This window comes from Callithrix jacchus, chromosome 5 (genome assembly GCF_049354715.1).
Source record: "Callithrix jacchus isolate 240 chromosome 5, calJac240_pri, whole genome shotgun sequence".
Classification (NCBI taxonomy): domain Eukaryota; kingdom Metazoa; phylum Chordata; class Mammalia; order Primates; family Cebidae; genus Callithrix; species Callithrix jacchus.
In genome coordinates this window covers 27181764-27195801 of record NC_133506.1, presented here as the reverse complement: position 1 = coordinate 27195801, position 14038 = coordinate 27181764, and the positions used below count along the sequence as shown (strand labels likewise).

Sequence of the window (14038 nt, the reverse complement as noted above, 5' to 3'; positions counted from 1 at the left end):
AAGGCTGACACTCTGAACTCAGGATTCCCGTGAGGACGGGCATTACCCAAGTAGCAGATACCCCCACTCCCATTCTCCTTCCCGCCGCCCTGATACCAGGACGGTCCAAGTCCGTGAGCTCCTGAGAACTCGGACGTCTTCCCTCCTGAAAGCATGAAGACCAGGAAAAGCTCCCAAATGGACTCAATGAACATTAAATCTTTAACTTTACCCAGAACTGACGGAGGTTACTTTCACACCCATCGAGTAGAATCCAAGGCTCAAAGCAGAGACTCAGTTTAATTAGACAAAAATAGGAAAATAAAAGCTGTATAATTTGCACAACTGGTTTCCTCTCTCAAAAATCTGTATCTGATAAACAACAGGGCTTGCTGTGTATCGCTGTACTCTGTATGTTGCTTATAAGGCAACATATTGCCAAGAGAAATCATCTTTTTCAATTCAGGAATCACAAGTTTTCATTTTCAAATTCTAAAGCTTTATGTTTTTTGATTGAAGTGATAATAACTCTTTAATCAAAGTAACTTTGTCTTTGATCTAGAAATACCGTTTCTAGGAATTTATTCAAAGGAAATCATCCAAAATGTGCTGAAAAATAATAAGAGCAGACATAGTGGCACTGTTCATCATGATAAAAATTGGGACAAAAACTTTAATGACCAACATGAGGGAATGGGCCTGCAAACAGCAAAGGTGAATTGCGGGCTCTGGCATCACACCGTTTGGCTCCCAAACCACAACTTAGCAGCTGTGTGGCCTCAGTATGAAGACAATAGATGCTACATTCCAAAGGAGCCCCCTTATAAAAATGCCAACTCAGTGGCAAGCACTGTTTAAATGCCTAGCTCATAATGAAGACGTGAAAGGGTTAGATGAGTAGATGCAAAAGGAGCTTTTCTGAAGATCTGTCCTGGAGAGCTGTTGATGCCCCCCACCCCAAAGAGGACAGATGTGGGAGGGGGTCTTTTGCTTCAAGTCACAGAAAGGGTTTGGGAGCCCTCCAAGAGCTTCATGTGAGTCCCCCAGATGCAGTGGACGGGTGTGCTGAAGGAGCTGAAGGGCAGGTGGCCTGCATGGGCAGAGCCTGCTGACCCACAGAGGCAAGAGCCCTTCTTGCAGGTCCTTCCTATAAGGCACCTCCAGGGGCAAACGAGACTTGGTGTGAAAGCTAGAGGATGGCATCTTCTGCATCAGGGGAATGCTGGTGAGAGGTCTCCACAGACAGGAATCCCCTAGGAAACTGCAAACACACACTAAGGGAAGAGGAGTCCAGCCCACAGAGTAGGGACAATCTTATGACAGCAACGGCCAAGTTCAGACTTGCCTACTCCTCCAACTGTTTCTCCCTGCCCGGACCCCAATTTCAGAAGGACTAGAAATACGCTCAATAATAAGAAGACACTAATAAGCTAAAGAAAGAGAAAGTCCTAAATACTGAAAAGCAATATAAATGCTAAGTAAGCGGAAGGGGCATGGGAGTTAGGAAGAGAGAAGAGGACCACCCTGTCCTGCCTCTCCAGCCACAGGCTTCCTATGTGCTGCAGCCTTCAGCAGCGGGTCAGGGGAGTCTAACCCTTGGATGAAAATTGAGTTTTGATTATTACATCAAATGAAATTGAACATTTTATGGAATTAAGATCATGTATTGTGACTCTAAGTGATCCATACAGCTTTAATGACCTAGAATTGACCAGAAGGTCCCAGAACTTGTTCACTTTCCATCTGGGTGCAGGAGAAAACTCAGCCACATGGAGCATATTTACAGGGCAATGAGATAGAGCTCAAGTGGCTTTGTGACTATTCCCACAAGTCTGGCTGGCTTAATGCTCACCTGTATTACCAAACCTCTCCTAACCTCAGTTTTCCCCACTGCAAAATGGAGCCAATGATGCTGAAACATCTATGAGAATGAAAGATCATCCGGGACAGGATGTAACGCAGGGCCTGGCAGGAGGAAAGTTCGCGCTGAGCGACAGGGCTTGCTGGTTAACAGACAACTGCGTGGCCACGAAAATCATACTTTACGATACTTAGTAACAAGTAAATACAGCCAAAACACATGACGGGAAGAGGCATGCTACAAACACAGTGACCCCACATCTAACAGTATATATGTAGTCTTTTTCACAGAAAATCGTCTGGAAGCTAAAACCCCAAAATAGTAACAAAGGTAATAAAAAGATAGGAGGACTGAAGGTTTTACTGATTTTCTCTATTGTTTTTTCATAAAATTTCTACAAAAAACATGTACTGCTTTTGTAATAACATATTTATTTTTAATCAAGGAGAAAATATATCACTTCTCTAGTCAGTATCTGCAGTTTTAATTGTCCCCTTTGTCATTTTATATCCCCAGCTACTTTAAAATACACAAAGCCAAGCCTCACGTTGGAGCTGCCATTCCTCTTCTCCCTGAAGGCGGATTCTGAAGAAGCCACTTAGCTGCGAAGGCCAGTTTCTGCCCGGGAGCTCAGCTCCACCCAGAAGTCTTGCTAGGCTGCAGGCTTCCAGAGCTCTGCAGCAGGCAGCTGATGCGTCCGGAGGCACTTCTGGACCTCTGTGGCATTCATTACCCTGACTCTGCAGGGAACAGAATGCATTTTTTTCCCTCCTACTGGGTTGTGGCAAGAACCCAATCAGCATCCAGGAAAGCCTCAGGATTTTTTTCTTTTCTGTTGGGAACAGTGGCAGCTCTTTTTAAGAGCAATAATATTACTAAAGGGGGATCAAACAAAGAACATGCTGGTGGCTTAAAAAAAAAACCAGAAAGTCCCCCATTTTCCTCCTGCATTTAGATGGCTGTTTTCTTTGCTGCCTGAGCTCTCTTAAATGTCTGCACAGGACCACAGGGGCTGCTGAGTCAGAGAGGGTGAAGCAGGAAGGATAACAGAGGTTTTATTTAAACAAAATCTCTGCTTTCAAAAGAACGGATGCATTATTAGCAGTGCAGTCTCAAATGTGCGTCTGAAGCTCTCTCGGAGTGGCAGAAATTCTACTTCCGAAACCGAAAGAATAGTTAGAGACATTGCCCTTCAATGACCTTGATTTGTCCAGCACTTCAGCAGTTACCAGCCAGAATGCTAGATCTGATCTAAGAATGAAAGAATGCAAAATAATGCAGTCACTTTGGAAAACAGTTTGGCAGTTCCTCAAAATATTAAACATAGAGTTACCATGTGACCCAGCAGTCCCACTTGTAGATATAGACACCACCCCACAAATGAAAACATATATATGCCCAAAAACCTGTGAGCGAATTTTCATAGCAACATTTTCATCATAGCTAAATAGTAGAAATAAATCAAATGTCCATCAACTCATGCATGAAAAAAATAAAATATAGTATTATCCACACAATAGGATATGCAATAAAAAAGGAATAAAGTACAGATACACACTACAATGTGGATGGACCTTGAAAGCATGCTCTGCAGCCAGTCACAAAATATCACATAGTATATGTTGCCACTTGTATGGAATATCCGGAATAGGTAAATTCATAGAGAGATTAAGTAAATTGCTGGTTGTCTAGGGCTGAGAGGAGAGGGCTGGGAGAGACAGGAAGTGACTGCCAATGGGCACAGGTTCCTTTTGGGGGTGATGAAAATGTTCTAAAAGTAGATAGTGGTAATGATTGTTCAACTCTGTGAATATACTAAAAGCCTTTGAATTGTACAATTTAAGTGGGTGAATTATATGGTGTGTGTGTGTGTGTGTGTGTATATATATATATATGATTTATATCACAATGTGAAGCTATTAAAGACATGCATGGGGGAAGAGAGAGACTGTCCTATAAATATCTGTCCTAGAATATGAGGATAAGATACAGCATTGATTCTTGACAATACTAAGATGTTAAGAAGTTGCTTTTCCCAATTTCTTCTCTACCATACCCTCAAAGCCTCATCTTGCCACCTGACCACAGCCCAGTTTCTCAACAATTTCCCCAGCTTGTTGATCATGCTACTAATTCACATCCTGTCTCTCCCCTCCACCCCCACCCTCCTAAATAAACCCTCAGTCACTCATCTGATGGGCCTTTACTTGGGTTCTGAAGCCACGTCCAACATAGAACTGAATCTTGAGAAATGTATGATGCAGTCTCCATGTGGGATCATAATTTTTTTTCTTCCTTTCCCAACAGCTGCCACCATAATTTTGTAACAACCAAGGATTTTTGTAATAACAAAAATCACAAAGGTTTGTAAGAACAAACCCATACAACAGAGAGCTAACTGCAGACAGCCAGAATCAGCGGGTGTCCAAAACCTGCCAGCACACCAACCTCAACCTGTCTGCTACTTCCTAGCCCAGGTCAGACAGGGTCAGGCTGGTACCAGATGAAACCCAAGAGCAGATGACTCAGCCAAGAGGAAAAAAACTGCACTGGGGAAAGGCCAATCGTCTGTGGGTCACCCTTTGGTTAAGTACTTGGTGCCAAAGATTTGAGAGGTTCAAAAAGCTCTATATCAAGCCATCTTCCTTTTCTGTGGTTTGGCTTTCCTATAATGAGTCATATTAGTAGGACTGAGAGGTGGGAAAGGATATCTATAGTAGTTAAAGCCAGGAGCTTGGGCAACCAACTGGCTGGGTTTGAAACGCTGTCAAGTGCTCTGCCTTTGGACAAGTTATTTACCTGCCCCCTGGCAAGTCCGTTTGCATTAGGTACACTGAGGATGGTCATGGCAGTGACTATTTACAAGTGCTGATGCCAGAACTCAATGAGAGACTCCATGGGAAGCCTTTAAGCAAGAGCTTAAGAGGGAAAAGGAACGCAACAATAGTTGTTGTTTTTATTACCTTGTAAAGAAAGCCCATAAAGGAATTTACGTAAATGATCCTAAGAATCTCAGAGAAGAGTTCACTATTAATAGAAGGAAATGTATTTCCTATAGATAGTGCAAACACATAGAAACTAACTGCCTGGGAAGTGGCTTGAAGAACCAAACTGGACTCATGGTGATGATTTAAAGTGGGTTAATTTCATTTTAAGAACATACTCCTCCCATAGTCCCACTAATAATCAGAGCATATATGATGCTGAAAAAATACAGGTCTGCATTTTTAGAAACCTCTGCCAAGGTGACAGCCAAAGAGCTAAAAACACACCACTCGCCCTGACCACAAATATAACCAAGGGAAGTCTAACCACTGGCAGTGAAAGTTACCAAGTTTAAGGAAGGGGCTGGGAAACAATGAAGCTAGGAAAAATCTAGCAGGTGCTGGGAGAATAATGCAATTTCCTAGGGCAGCAGATGCACAAGTGAAACAGTATCCAGTAACAGTCCATCAGATGGTAATTATAGCTGGACTGGGAAGAACAGCCAGATGAAAAGGGGCAATTCAAAGGGTAACTGAATGCCGGTGAGTGACATCTTCCTGAGAGATCACATACCAGAAAAAAGCAGGGCCATCACTTAGCTCTGAGGGGGAGGGGTTCCATAAACCGTCATTTCTCTTTGTAGAAAGACAAAGGGAAAATGTGGAGAAATGAATGCACAGAATCCATATGGAGGCCTCTGAAGAATTCATTAATCGAGATTTAATCGACCATCAATAAGCAACCAGAAAAAACAAGATCACTCTGAAATTTTGATTCCTCAGTAAGAATGAAGGGTTGATTTAGTTCTGAAAATATCTGAGAGAGAGGTGAGTTTACGCTATAATTCTATGAACGCTGTAAACCAAGATGAAGAGCTGAGGTGACTAAAGTGGATAATGGGGAGCATCTATTGATACTGAGGCAATGGGAGGGGCTGTTTAAGTTCAAAGCATGTTTTCTGGAGTGTAATATGACAAATAATAGTTGTTTAAATTCTCACTCCTAGAAAGGAAGCAGTGCCATTTTTTTTTTCAAACACATTCCCTCTCCAGAAATTCTGCAGAAACAGGTCTGGGCCCAGTACAGCTATTTCTCCTGAGTCTGGGCTCTTGTCACCTGGGAGGCCAGTACAAGCCCTCTTCCACCCTCAGCTAATACTGAAACTAGACTGGAAGCTCCTTGCAGGCATGGATGGTGACACAGTCAGATCTGAATCCCTGTACGAGGCAGGAAGGAAAGAAAACAGGCTTGTATATAGACCCACCCTCAAAGTAAGCGTAGGACAGCTTGTTCCACTGTCTTTAATCAATATAACCACTAAATTAATACAGCCCAATTTTGAGTATTTTCCTGATCATAATACTCATTCAGGATAAATACTTGAGGGGATGGATGGATACCCCATTTTACATGATGTGATCATTACTCATTGCATGCCTGTATCAAAACATCTCATGTACCCTATAGATATCTGCTATGTACCCACAAAATTAAAATTAAAAAAATAAAATTATTATATAAAAAATACTTATGCAGCTGGGCCCTCATGAGTCATCTAATGAAAAACTTCCATGAGAATAACTCTAATAATATAAAAGCACAGGCCAAGATGGCTCATTCAAGCTAAGAAAAGAATCTTCCAGGTCTATGATGTCAATTATGGTCTTAGTCAGGAAAAAGCCCTCTCTCTTACCCATGCATTCATCCCGGTTGACTGTGGAAATATGATTATGAATCTTTGAGGCCTAGTTCTGAAATGTGTGATGAAAATCATTCATGTTTTCTAGGTTCTCTTTTACGACCTGCTGTGGGGTGGGCTGTCAATTAATAGAAACGATGGGGAAGGCACTGTGGCAGGGACAGCACACTGATCATCCAAACCAGGCAGGAACTAGGAGGGCCCTGGGGTGGGAGTGAGGGCATATTTCCCTGCCATGCAGTGATGAATTTCAATCACTGCTGCCTTGTGCCAGATTCAAATTGGCAACCTACCGAGATGAAATGCTTTCTATCCCATTACTCATGCCTGGAGTGATCTGTTCCCTTGAAGATTGGCTTCCTAGGTGAAAGCCAGGGACTGGACAGTCACTCTAAGTTACTTTAAATAGGATAAAAGGTATGAAAGACGAGTGGCCGGCAAGAGAAATGATATGGACATGGTGAGGGAGATGAGGGTCTCATATAAAGCTCGATGAACTGGGAGGGGTAAGGGGTGGGGGAGATGTGAAACTTCAAGGGAAAATTCATGCATTTGGTAATGACAGTTGCTCAACCTTGCACAGTTTGCTACTGCAATGCTATTGCCCTACTAAGAGAACAATGCCTTGAGGACTATACAGAAATTCCTCCTAAAAATATTCTACTTAGCTCAACTTGTCTCAGATAATCACTCTGAAATATTAAAACTGTCTAGAATGTTAAAAAGAGAAAACTAATTTTTAATAATTTAATTTAGCATTTTAACTTTTGAATACCGAGGCCCATTCCATGTGGATTATGGTCTTGATAAATAATCCTGTGATTGAACTTCTAATATGTCTAAAATTTTTACTAAATCTTAAATCTCCATTACAATCTTCCAAAGCTTGAGTGCAATGAGTAGCAATAAAAGTGCCTCTTAGTATTCCATGGTGTATATGTGCCACATTTTCCCTGTCCAGTCTATCATCGACGGGCACTTGGGTTGGTTCAGTGGGGGGTGGGGAGTTGCCAGGGGAGAGAGCATGGGGAAAGATGCCAGATATAGGTGATGGGGAGGAAGGCAGCAAATCACACTGCCATGTGTGTACCTATGCAGCAATCTTGCATGTTCTTCACATATACCCCAAAACCTAAAATGCAATAAAAAAGTGCCTCTTAAACAGTCAGAATTCACCTGTGAAGTAAGCATGATAGCACGAGCAGCAAGTAACAGGCATCTGTGCTATAATTCCTCCCACCCATCTGCCAAGTGGCTGTCTTCCTGGACCCCGGATTTGAACAACCCATCTCTGATTTATGCTGAAATCCACCAGGGCTCAGGGGTGGGGCACAGCATACTGAGATGACCATGGAAAAGGTTACTCAATGTAAGCAATGATTTTGGATCCTGCCAACCTGGGAGGTTGTAACAACATAATTTTAAATAAAATAAAATGTTTTCCTCTGGCTTTCTCCCCACCTTAGAGCTCCAGCTCACCTCAAAGTCACCTAACTGTGAAAAATCTCACAGTAGGGTGGGAGGGAGGGGGCAGCTGTGGAACTGCTTCGTATTCATAAAAATGATACTTCCTGGTATCCACGCAGCAACTCCGGACTCCTCTCTCCAGCTCCAGCCAGGCCACTCATGCTGCCAGAGCAATGGCAGAAGGTGCAGGAGCCGTGTGTTGCCACTGAAGTATAAGTTCTTCCCTTGGCCCAGTCCTATGGTCTGTCCACACTTGAAGGTGTTTCAGCGATGACTGCAGAAGCTCAGCATCTCTCATCCTGATCCTGATCTGATGCAGAAGCTACAAGGTCGTACACTTGGTGCATCCATGTACTTCTATGCCCAGCGCCTTCTCCAGGGATCAGCTTGCCTCTGTGGAAGCTATTTCAGTGGTGGAGACAGCAGGTAGCCACTGTCTCCGATCCCAAGTTTGACTTTGTGCCAAACTTCTGGGTGTTGGCTCTGTTTCCAAAGCAGTCTGTTTCCAGGATCTCCACATGCAAACAGACCGCAGGGTAGCCCATCCCAAAGATCCTCCAGGTGGGCTAGGCCCATCTCATCTCCAGAGCTGTGGACCCTGCTACTTAAGAATATGCCTGTGACCTTCAGATGAAATGATATGAATCTGGAGTTTGCTCCAAAATGATATAGGAGAAAGGGGAAGTGGTGGGGGCACAGAAGATCCAAAGAGTTGAAAATCACTGCAGCTGGGTGGTGAGTACATGGGAGGCCCAGTGCCACTCAATCTGCAGTCCTGAACAGGTGCCATTCATTTGGTAATGACAGTTGCTCGACCTTGCAGTTTGCTACTGCAATGCTATTGCTCTACTAAGAACAGTGCCTTGAGGACTATACAGAAACTCCTAAAAATATTCTACTTGGCTCAACTTGTTTCAGATAATCACTCTAAAACATTGCCTAATAGTGCAAACGATTACTGGTCTCTGAAGATATGAGTAACAGAAGTGAAGAGAAGCATTCAGAAGCTTTTATAGCAAACCAGCAGGGTTAAATCTAATAATAAGAGAATTTTGTCTGTATTTGCTTTTTAATCTCATTTTTCCAGGAATTCACTTTTACAAAACTATCAGTCTATGACTAATAGCATATTAATTTTAAAAAAAAGACAGGTAGATTGAGAAGTCCTGCTTTATATGGTCAGTCTCTACTCACATATAAATTTATAACTATATAAATGTTTTCATTATTTTACAAATATAAAGATGTATGTAAGACACAAAGCTGCCTCTGAGTCGGTCTGATGGAGGTGCCCTCCCTGCCCTCAGTGCACCGGCAAGTGAGACAGGAGCTGGGTAGGGTGATGTGCATCCTGAGAGCAGAGCCTGTTGCGAGGTGTTTATCTGAGCATCATCTCCAGCCCTGAGGGGCAGCTCCTTGGGTTAAGTGTTCGGAGAGTTTAAACTTAACACTTTCCTTTTTCTCTCTCACAAAGGACAAATGTTAGCCCACTGGGGGATTTTTTTTTTTTTACTTACTTAAGTGGAAGAATATACAAACACTACAAGCCCATATCAGTCATCATGAGAAAATTATGTTTTCCAATTAAGTTATTGAAAAAACAGGTACATTTCCATTTAAAAGAATACCTAGGTTTGATTTCAGTCCTTTTTCCTGTTCTGACAATAAAAGTGACCCCTGGCCATTCATTTTAAGGTCACAAACTCCTGCTGCCACAAGGCAGCTAATATGCTTCTGTTAATCATCTTGATTCCCCTGGAGGAGGGAGTTAAACAAGCCAGCTTAGGACCCGGGGCCCAAACATCTCAAATGCAGCCAGTTCTGTTTTCTCTGTCAGCTTTGTCCTAACAGTGAATGACCACTTAATGCCTTGAAAGCAAAACATCATTGAAAAGGGGAATCTGCTTTTGAGGACAGGCAAAGAAAATGAAAATATGCTGGAGGGTGACTCTAGGCCTTTTGTCCTGGGACACAGCAGCCTGAGAGGCATCCCCAGGGGATGACCTTGCAAGGCCTTGTGGCTACTGCTTTAGGCTTGCTGGGAAATAACCACTTGAAGGAAAGGCCTGCAGGGGAGCCTTCGAAGGGCTCTGCCTGTAAGGGTATGAGCACCAGGTTCCCTGTAATTAAGAAGCAGCCTGCTCCTGCGAAGACAGCACTGCCACCCCATCTGCCAGGCCCGCGGGAGCTGGCACCGCGCCGCCCTGCCTGCCGCCCTGCTACCCACCAGATCCTTGGAGACCGCCTTTGATGGAGCGTTTATGCCAAGCTTTTCCAGAGGATAGACAATCTGTCGTCGTGGTCGCACGGGAACCAAGTAATGAAGGGCAGATGTCAGGGAGTGGGCGTAGGGGTTCTGGAACTGAAAGACAGCAATCTATATTTTAGGGGAGAGAATGTCAGAGAGGCACAGCACAGATGTCTGCGCACAGCTTTACAAATACAAAACTCTTAACTCGGCCAAGTCAGAGAGGAAAAAAAATCAGCAAATAAACAAACATACTCTTCGAGCAGAGGAATGAATTGTAGATAATGCCTGACACTAATGAAGATAATTACGAGAGTAATTACATTACTATCTCTGTGGGAATGACAGATAAACAAGTGGTTTGGTTTATGGGATTTTTCAGTACAAGTATTTTCCCCGGGAGGATATTCTTCTCCACAGTGATCATGCATCAGCCTGATCTGACCCCATTAAGCTGTGTTATCTGCATCCTGTTAACCTTTGTATGTTTGGCACAAGCTGCTTTAAGAAAGACACATAGATAAAAATGTCATCCAACGGGTAACTTAGCACGGATGTGAAAATCCTCCTCTTTGTAAAAGTCACTCATAGTGACTTCAGTGACTTCAACTGGATCTTTGGTTAAAAAAAAGTGTTTTATAACAAAAAGATAAAACTGGGAAGTGAGGGTGGGGGTGGAAGAAGTAAATCATATTATTTATATTTAGACTAAATTATGAGTTGGATTTATACTTATTGAAATAGATATGACAAACCATGTATTAGGGGGATACTTTAAATATTGATTTATCCAGTTTTAAAAACTTAGCAGAAAAAACCAAACATGGTGATCTTTCTTTCTGTCACATTTATGAAATCTTAGGGGTGTTGGTGAAATGAACTCAGGGCATTGTAACCATTTGAATCTGAAGAGTTACACTGTAAAATCAAAACTTTTAATGATATATTTATTGAATTTAAGCTGGAAAGCAAAGAAAGAAAAACTGAACTGTGGATGTATTTTAATAATTAGATGGTTTACATGACTTTTTTGCTGTTCTAAAAATAGCCTGTGATTTTTATGAGCTTCTAAAATGGTTTTCTAAAATTTTTCACCACTGAACTTCACACCCTGACTTCACAAACTAAAAAACAAGATCCTAGCCAGCACCCTGTTTTTATGCCTGGAAGACCTCTTAATACATTCCCTGACCAGGGGGACAGAGAGAAAACCATCCCATGATGTGAGCCAAGAAAAACCATCCCATGGTGTGAGCCAAGAAGCTCTACTTTACTGTGGTCAACCGGGGATTTATGGCAGTTCTGGGAATTCTTACCCAAATTATTTGGAACTGCTTGATACACGATACACTTGTTTTAAATGAATATGTGAAATCAACTGGAAGGGCAGACTGAGAAGAAATCTGTTTCCAAGTATGTTTTTAGAGGCTATACACAACAGTGTGGAATATATTTCTAATTTCATAGTATCAAGGTAAATGTATAAACATTTAATGAAATGCCCAAGGTATTATTTTTATTATGGATGCAAATGGACTTTCTCTAACCCAGCACATCAGGCAACTACATGAATAAAAACAAGAATTTAATATCACAACTTGAAGGTCATAAAACTGGCGTTTGGCCAACTGCAAAGTAAAAGAAAACTGTGCAGGACCAGGATTTTCCAGCAGAACTGTGACCTTCCCAGCTTGGTGAGTTCAAAGCTGGACCATTTCATTGCCATGGTGCTACATTTTGATAGGAAAAAAAAGAAAGAAAGAAAAACTAGAGCAGACTCTACATCTCACTCAAAACCTTTTCTATGTTTTTCTATGTTCTTCTTTCTTCCCCGTTTTCTCTGGACTTCTCCAAAAGGGATTTTGTTAAATAAAATACACTGGCAAAATTATTGTTTTGTGTATGCACTAATACACTTTAGACTTTTAAAAAATATATATATTTTATTGCACTTTAGGTTCTGGGGTACATGTGCAGATCACGTAGGACTGTTGCATAGGTACATACATGGCAATGTGGTTTGCTGCCTCCATCCGCCCATCACCTATATCTGGCATTTCTCCCCATGTTGTCCCTCCCCAACCTCCTTACCCCCGTTGTCCCTCACCTAGTCCCCGCCAACAGACCCCAGTGTGTGATGCTCCCCTCTCTGTGTCCATGTGTTCTCATTATTCAATAGCCGCCTATGAGTGAGAACATGCAGTGTTTGATTTTCTGTTCTTGTGTCAGTTTGCTGAGAATGATAGTTTCCAGATGCATCCATGTCCCTATGAAGGACACGAACTCATCATTTTTTATGGCTGCATAGTATTCCACAGTGTATATCTGCCACATTTTCCTTGTCCAGTCTATCATCAATGGTAATTTGGGTTGGTTCTGTCTTTGCTATTGTAAACAGTGCCAAACGAACATATGTGTGCATGTGTCTTTATAATAGAACGATTTATAGTCCTTTGGATATATACCCAGTAATGTGATTGCTGGGTCAAATGGAATTTCTATTTCTAGGTCCTTGAGGAATCGCCACACTGTCTTCCACAATGGTTGAACTACTTTACACTTCCACCAACAGTGTAAAAGTGTTCCTATTTCTCCACATCCTCTCCAGCATCTGTTGTCTCCAGATTTTTTAATGATCGCCATTCTAACTGGCGTGAGCTATCTAGACTGTTTAATAAATAGATATGCTAATAATAAGGCATTTTAAGATCCCTTAGCTCCCTTGTGCTAATGCGAAGAGATGGGACAATGTGAAAGACTCTAGGCAGAGCCTGGGAAAGTGTGAGCTCATGAATGGAACCTCACGGGACAACTTCTACCTACTCTAGGGGTTGATTCCCTTCACCCTCAAGTCTACATCAGTTTGAGGACCAATGTTGTCAGGGACTGAGAGACCAATTTGCAGGAAAAAAAACCCTTGGAAATCTAGCTGGAATAGGCCCTTGCCTACGGAACAACCAGATGCCATATATGAGTATGTGTTGGGGGGGAAGAGGGGTGGGAAGCATGAGTGTATGTGTGAATGCATGAGTGCGTGAGTGTGGTGTATGTGCATGAATGCATGACAGTGTGTGGGATGTGTGTTTTTGTGCATGTGTGATTCTTCTAGGCAATGGGATATGGCTATGAATGAAAGAAAAAAGCATGGCTGTGTTCAGGGTTAAAATGGTAACTTCAGCTGACGATGAGTACTAGGAGGAACACCAAAGCGGGGTGGGAGGTATGCAAGTAAGATGGAGCCTTGCGATCCGTGCATGCCCACCCACACCACGTATACACACACCATGTAATAGATCTGTGTCTATTACCACAGTATTACTCCACGCAAGGGTGGCAAGTGTTACATGGGGCTGGTGACATCAGCATCAGGTGTCTCCGCGCTTTCTCTCCATCACCTAGTGGGGGTATTTAGGGTGCTTATTTGAAATGCCGGGATAGCACGTCAGCCTTCTAAAACAGAATCACTGAATAGTATCATGTTGGCATTGCACTCAGGCATCGTAAGAAGTGATTAGATCTTCATGTCTCTTAGAGCAGTTTTAATGGTTTTCAGTCTCTGTTTTGTCAATAGAGAAAAGCCAACCAACTGCACTACTAATTATATTAGTTGTGACTGTTTGGGAAATTCGAAGCCTACAGAATGTCACAGTAGTACGTGAAAAAGGCCAAACTAAATACAGCCATTGGAAATTCAGACCATGTTATAATCAAAACCCAACAAGAGAGGAATGAACAAAACGTGGCACCCAACACCAACGACACTGTGAACACTGACCTGCTGGGAAAGTGGGCCGCACCA

General features: G+C 42.5%; 1 protein-coding gene across 8 annotated transcripts in view; it reads right to left on the bottom strand.

The window, feature by feature from the left end:
* CFAP61 (cilia and flagella associated protein 61) overlaps positions 1-14038 on the bottom strand; it is a 327205-nt gene that overhangs the window by 171018 nt on the left and 142149 nt on the right. For 6 of the 8 annotated variants that reach the window (XM_035298462.3, XM_078371503.1, XM_054255278.2 and 3 more), the window contains one exon: positions 10219-10353. The exons of the other annotated variants lie outside the window; for them this stretch is intronic. In XM_035298462.3, the coding sequence (XP_035154353.3) occupies positions 10219-10353 (135 nt within the window). The remainder of the gene's footprint in view (positions 1-10218; positions 10354-14038) is intronic. 8 annotated transcript variants of the gene reach the window in all.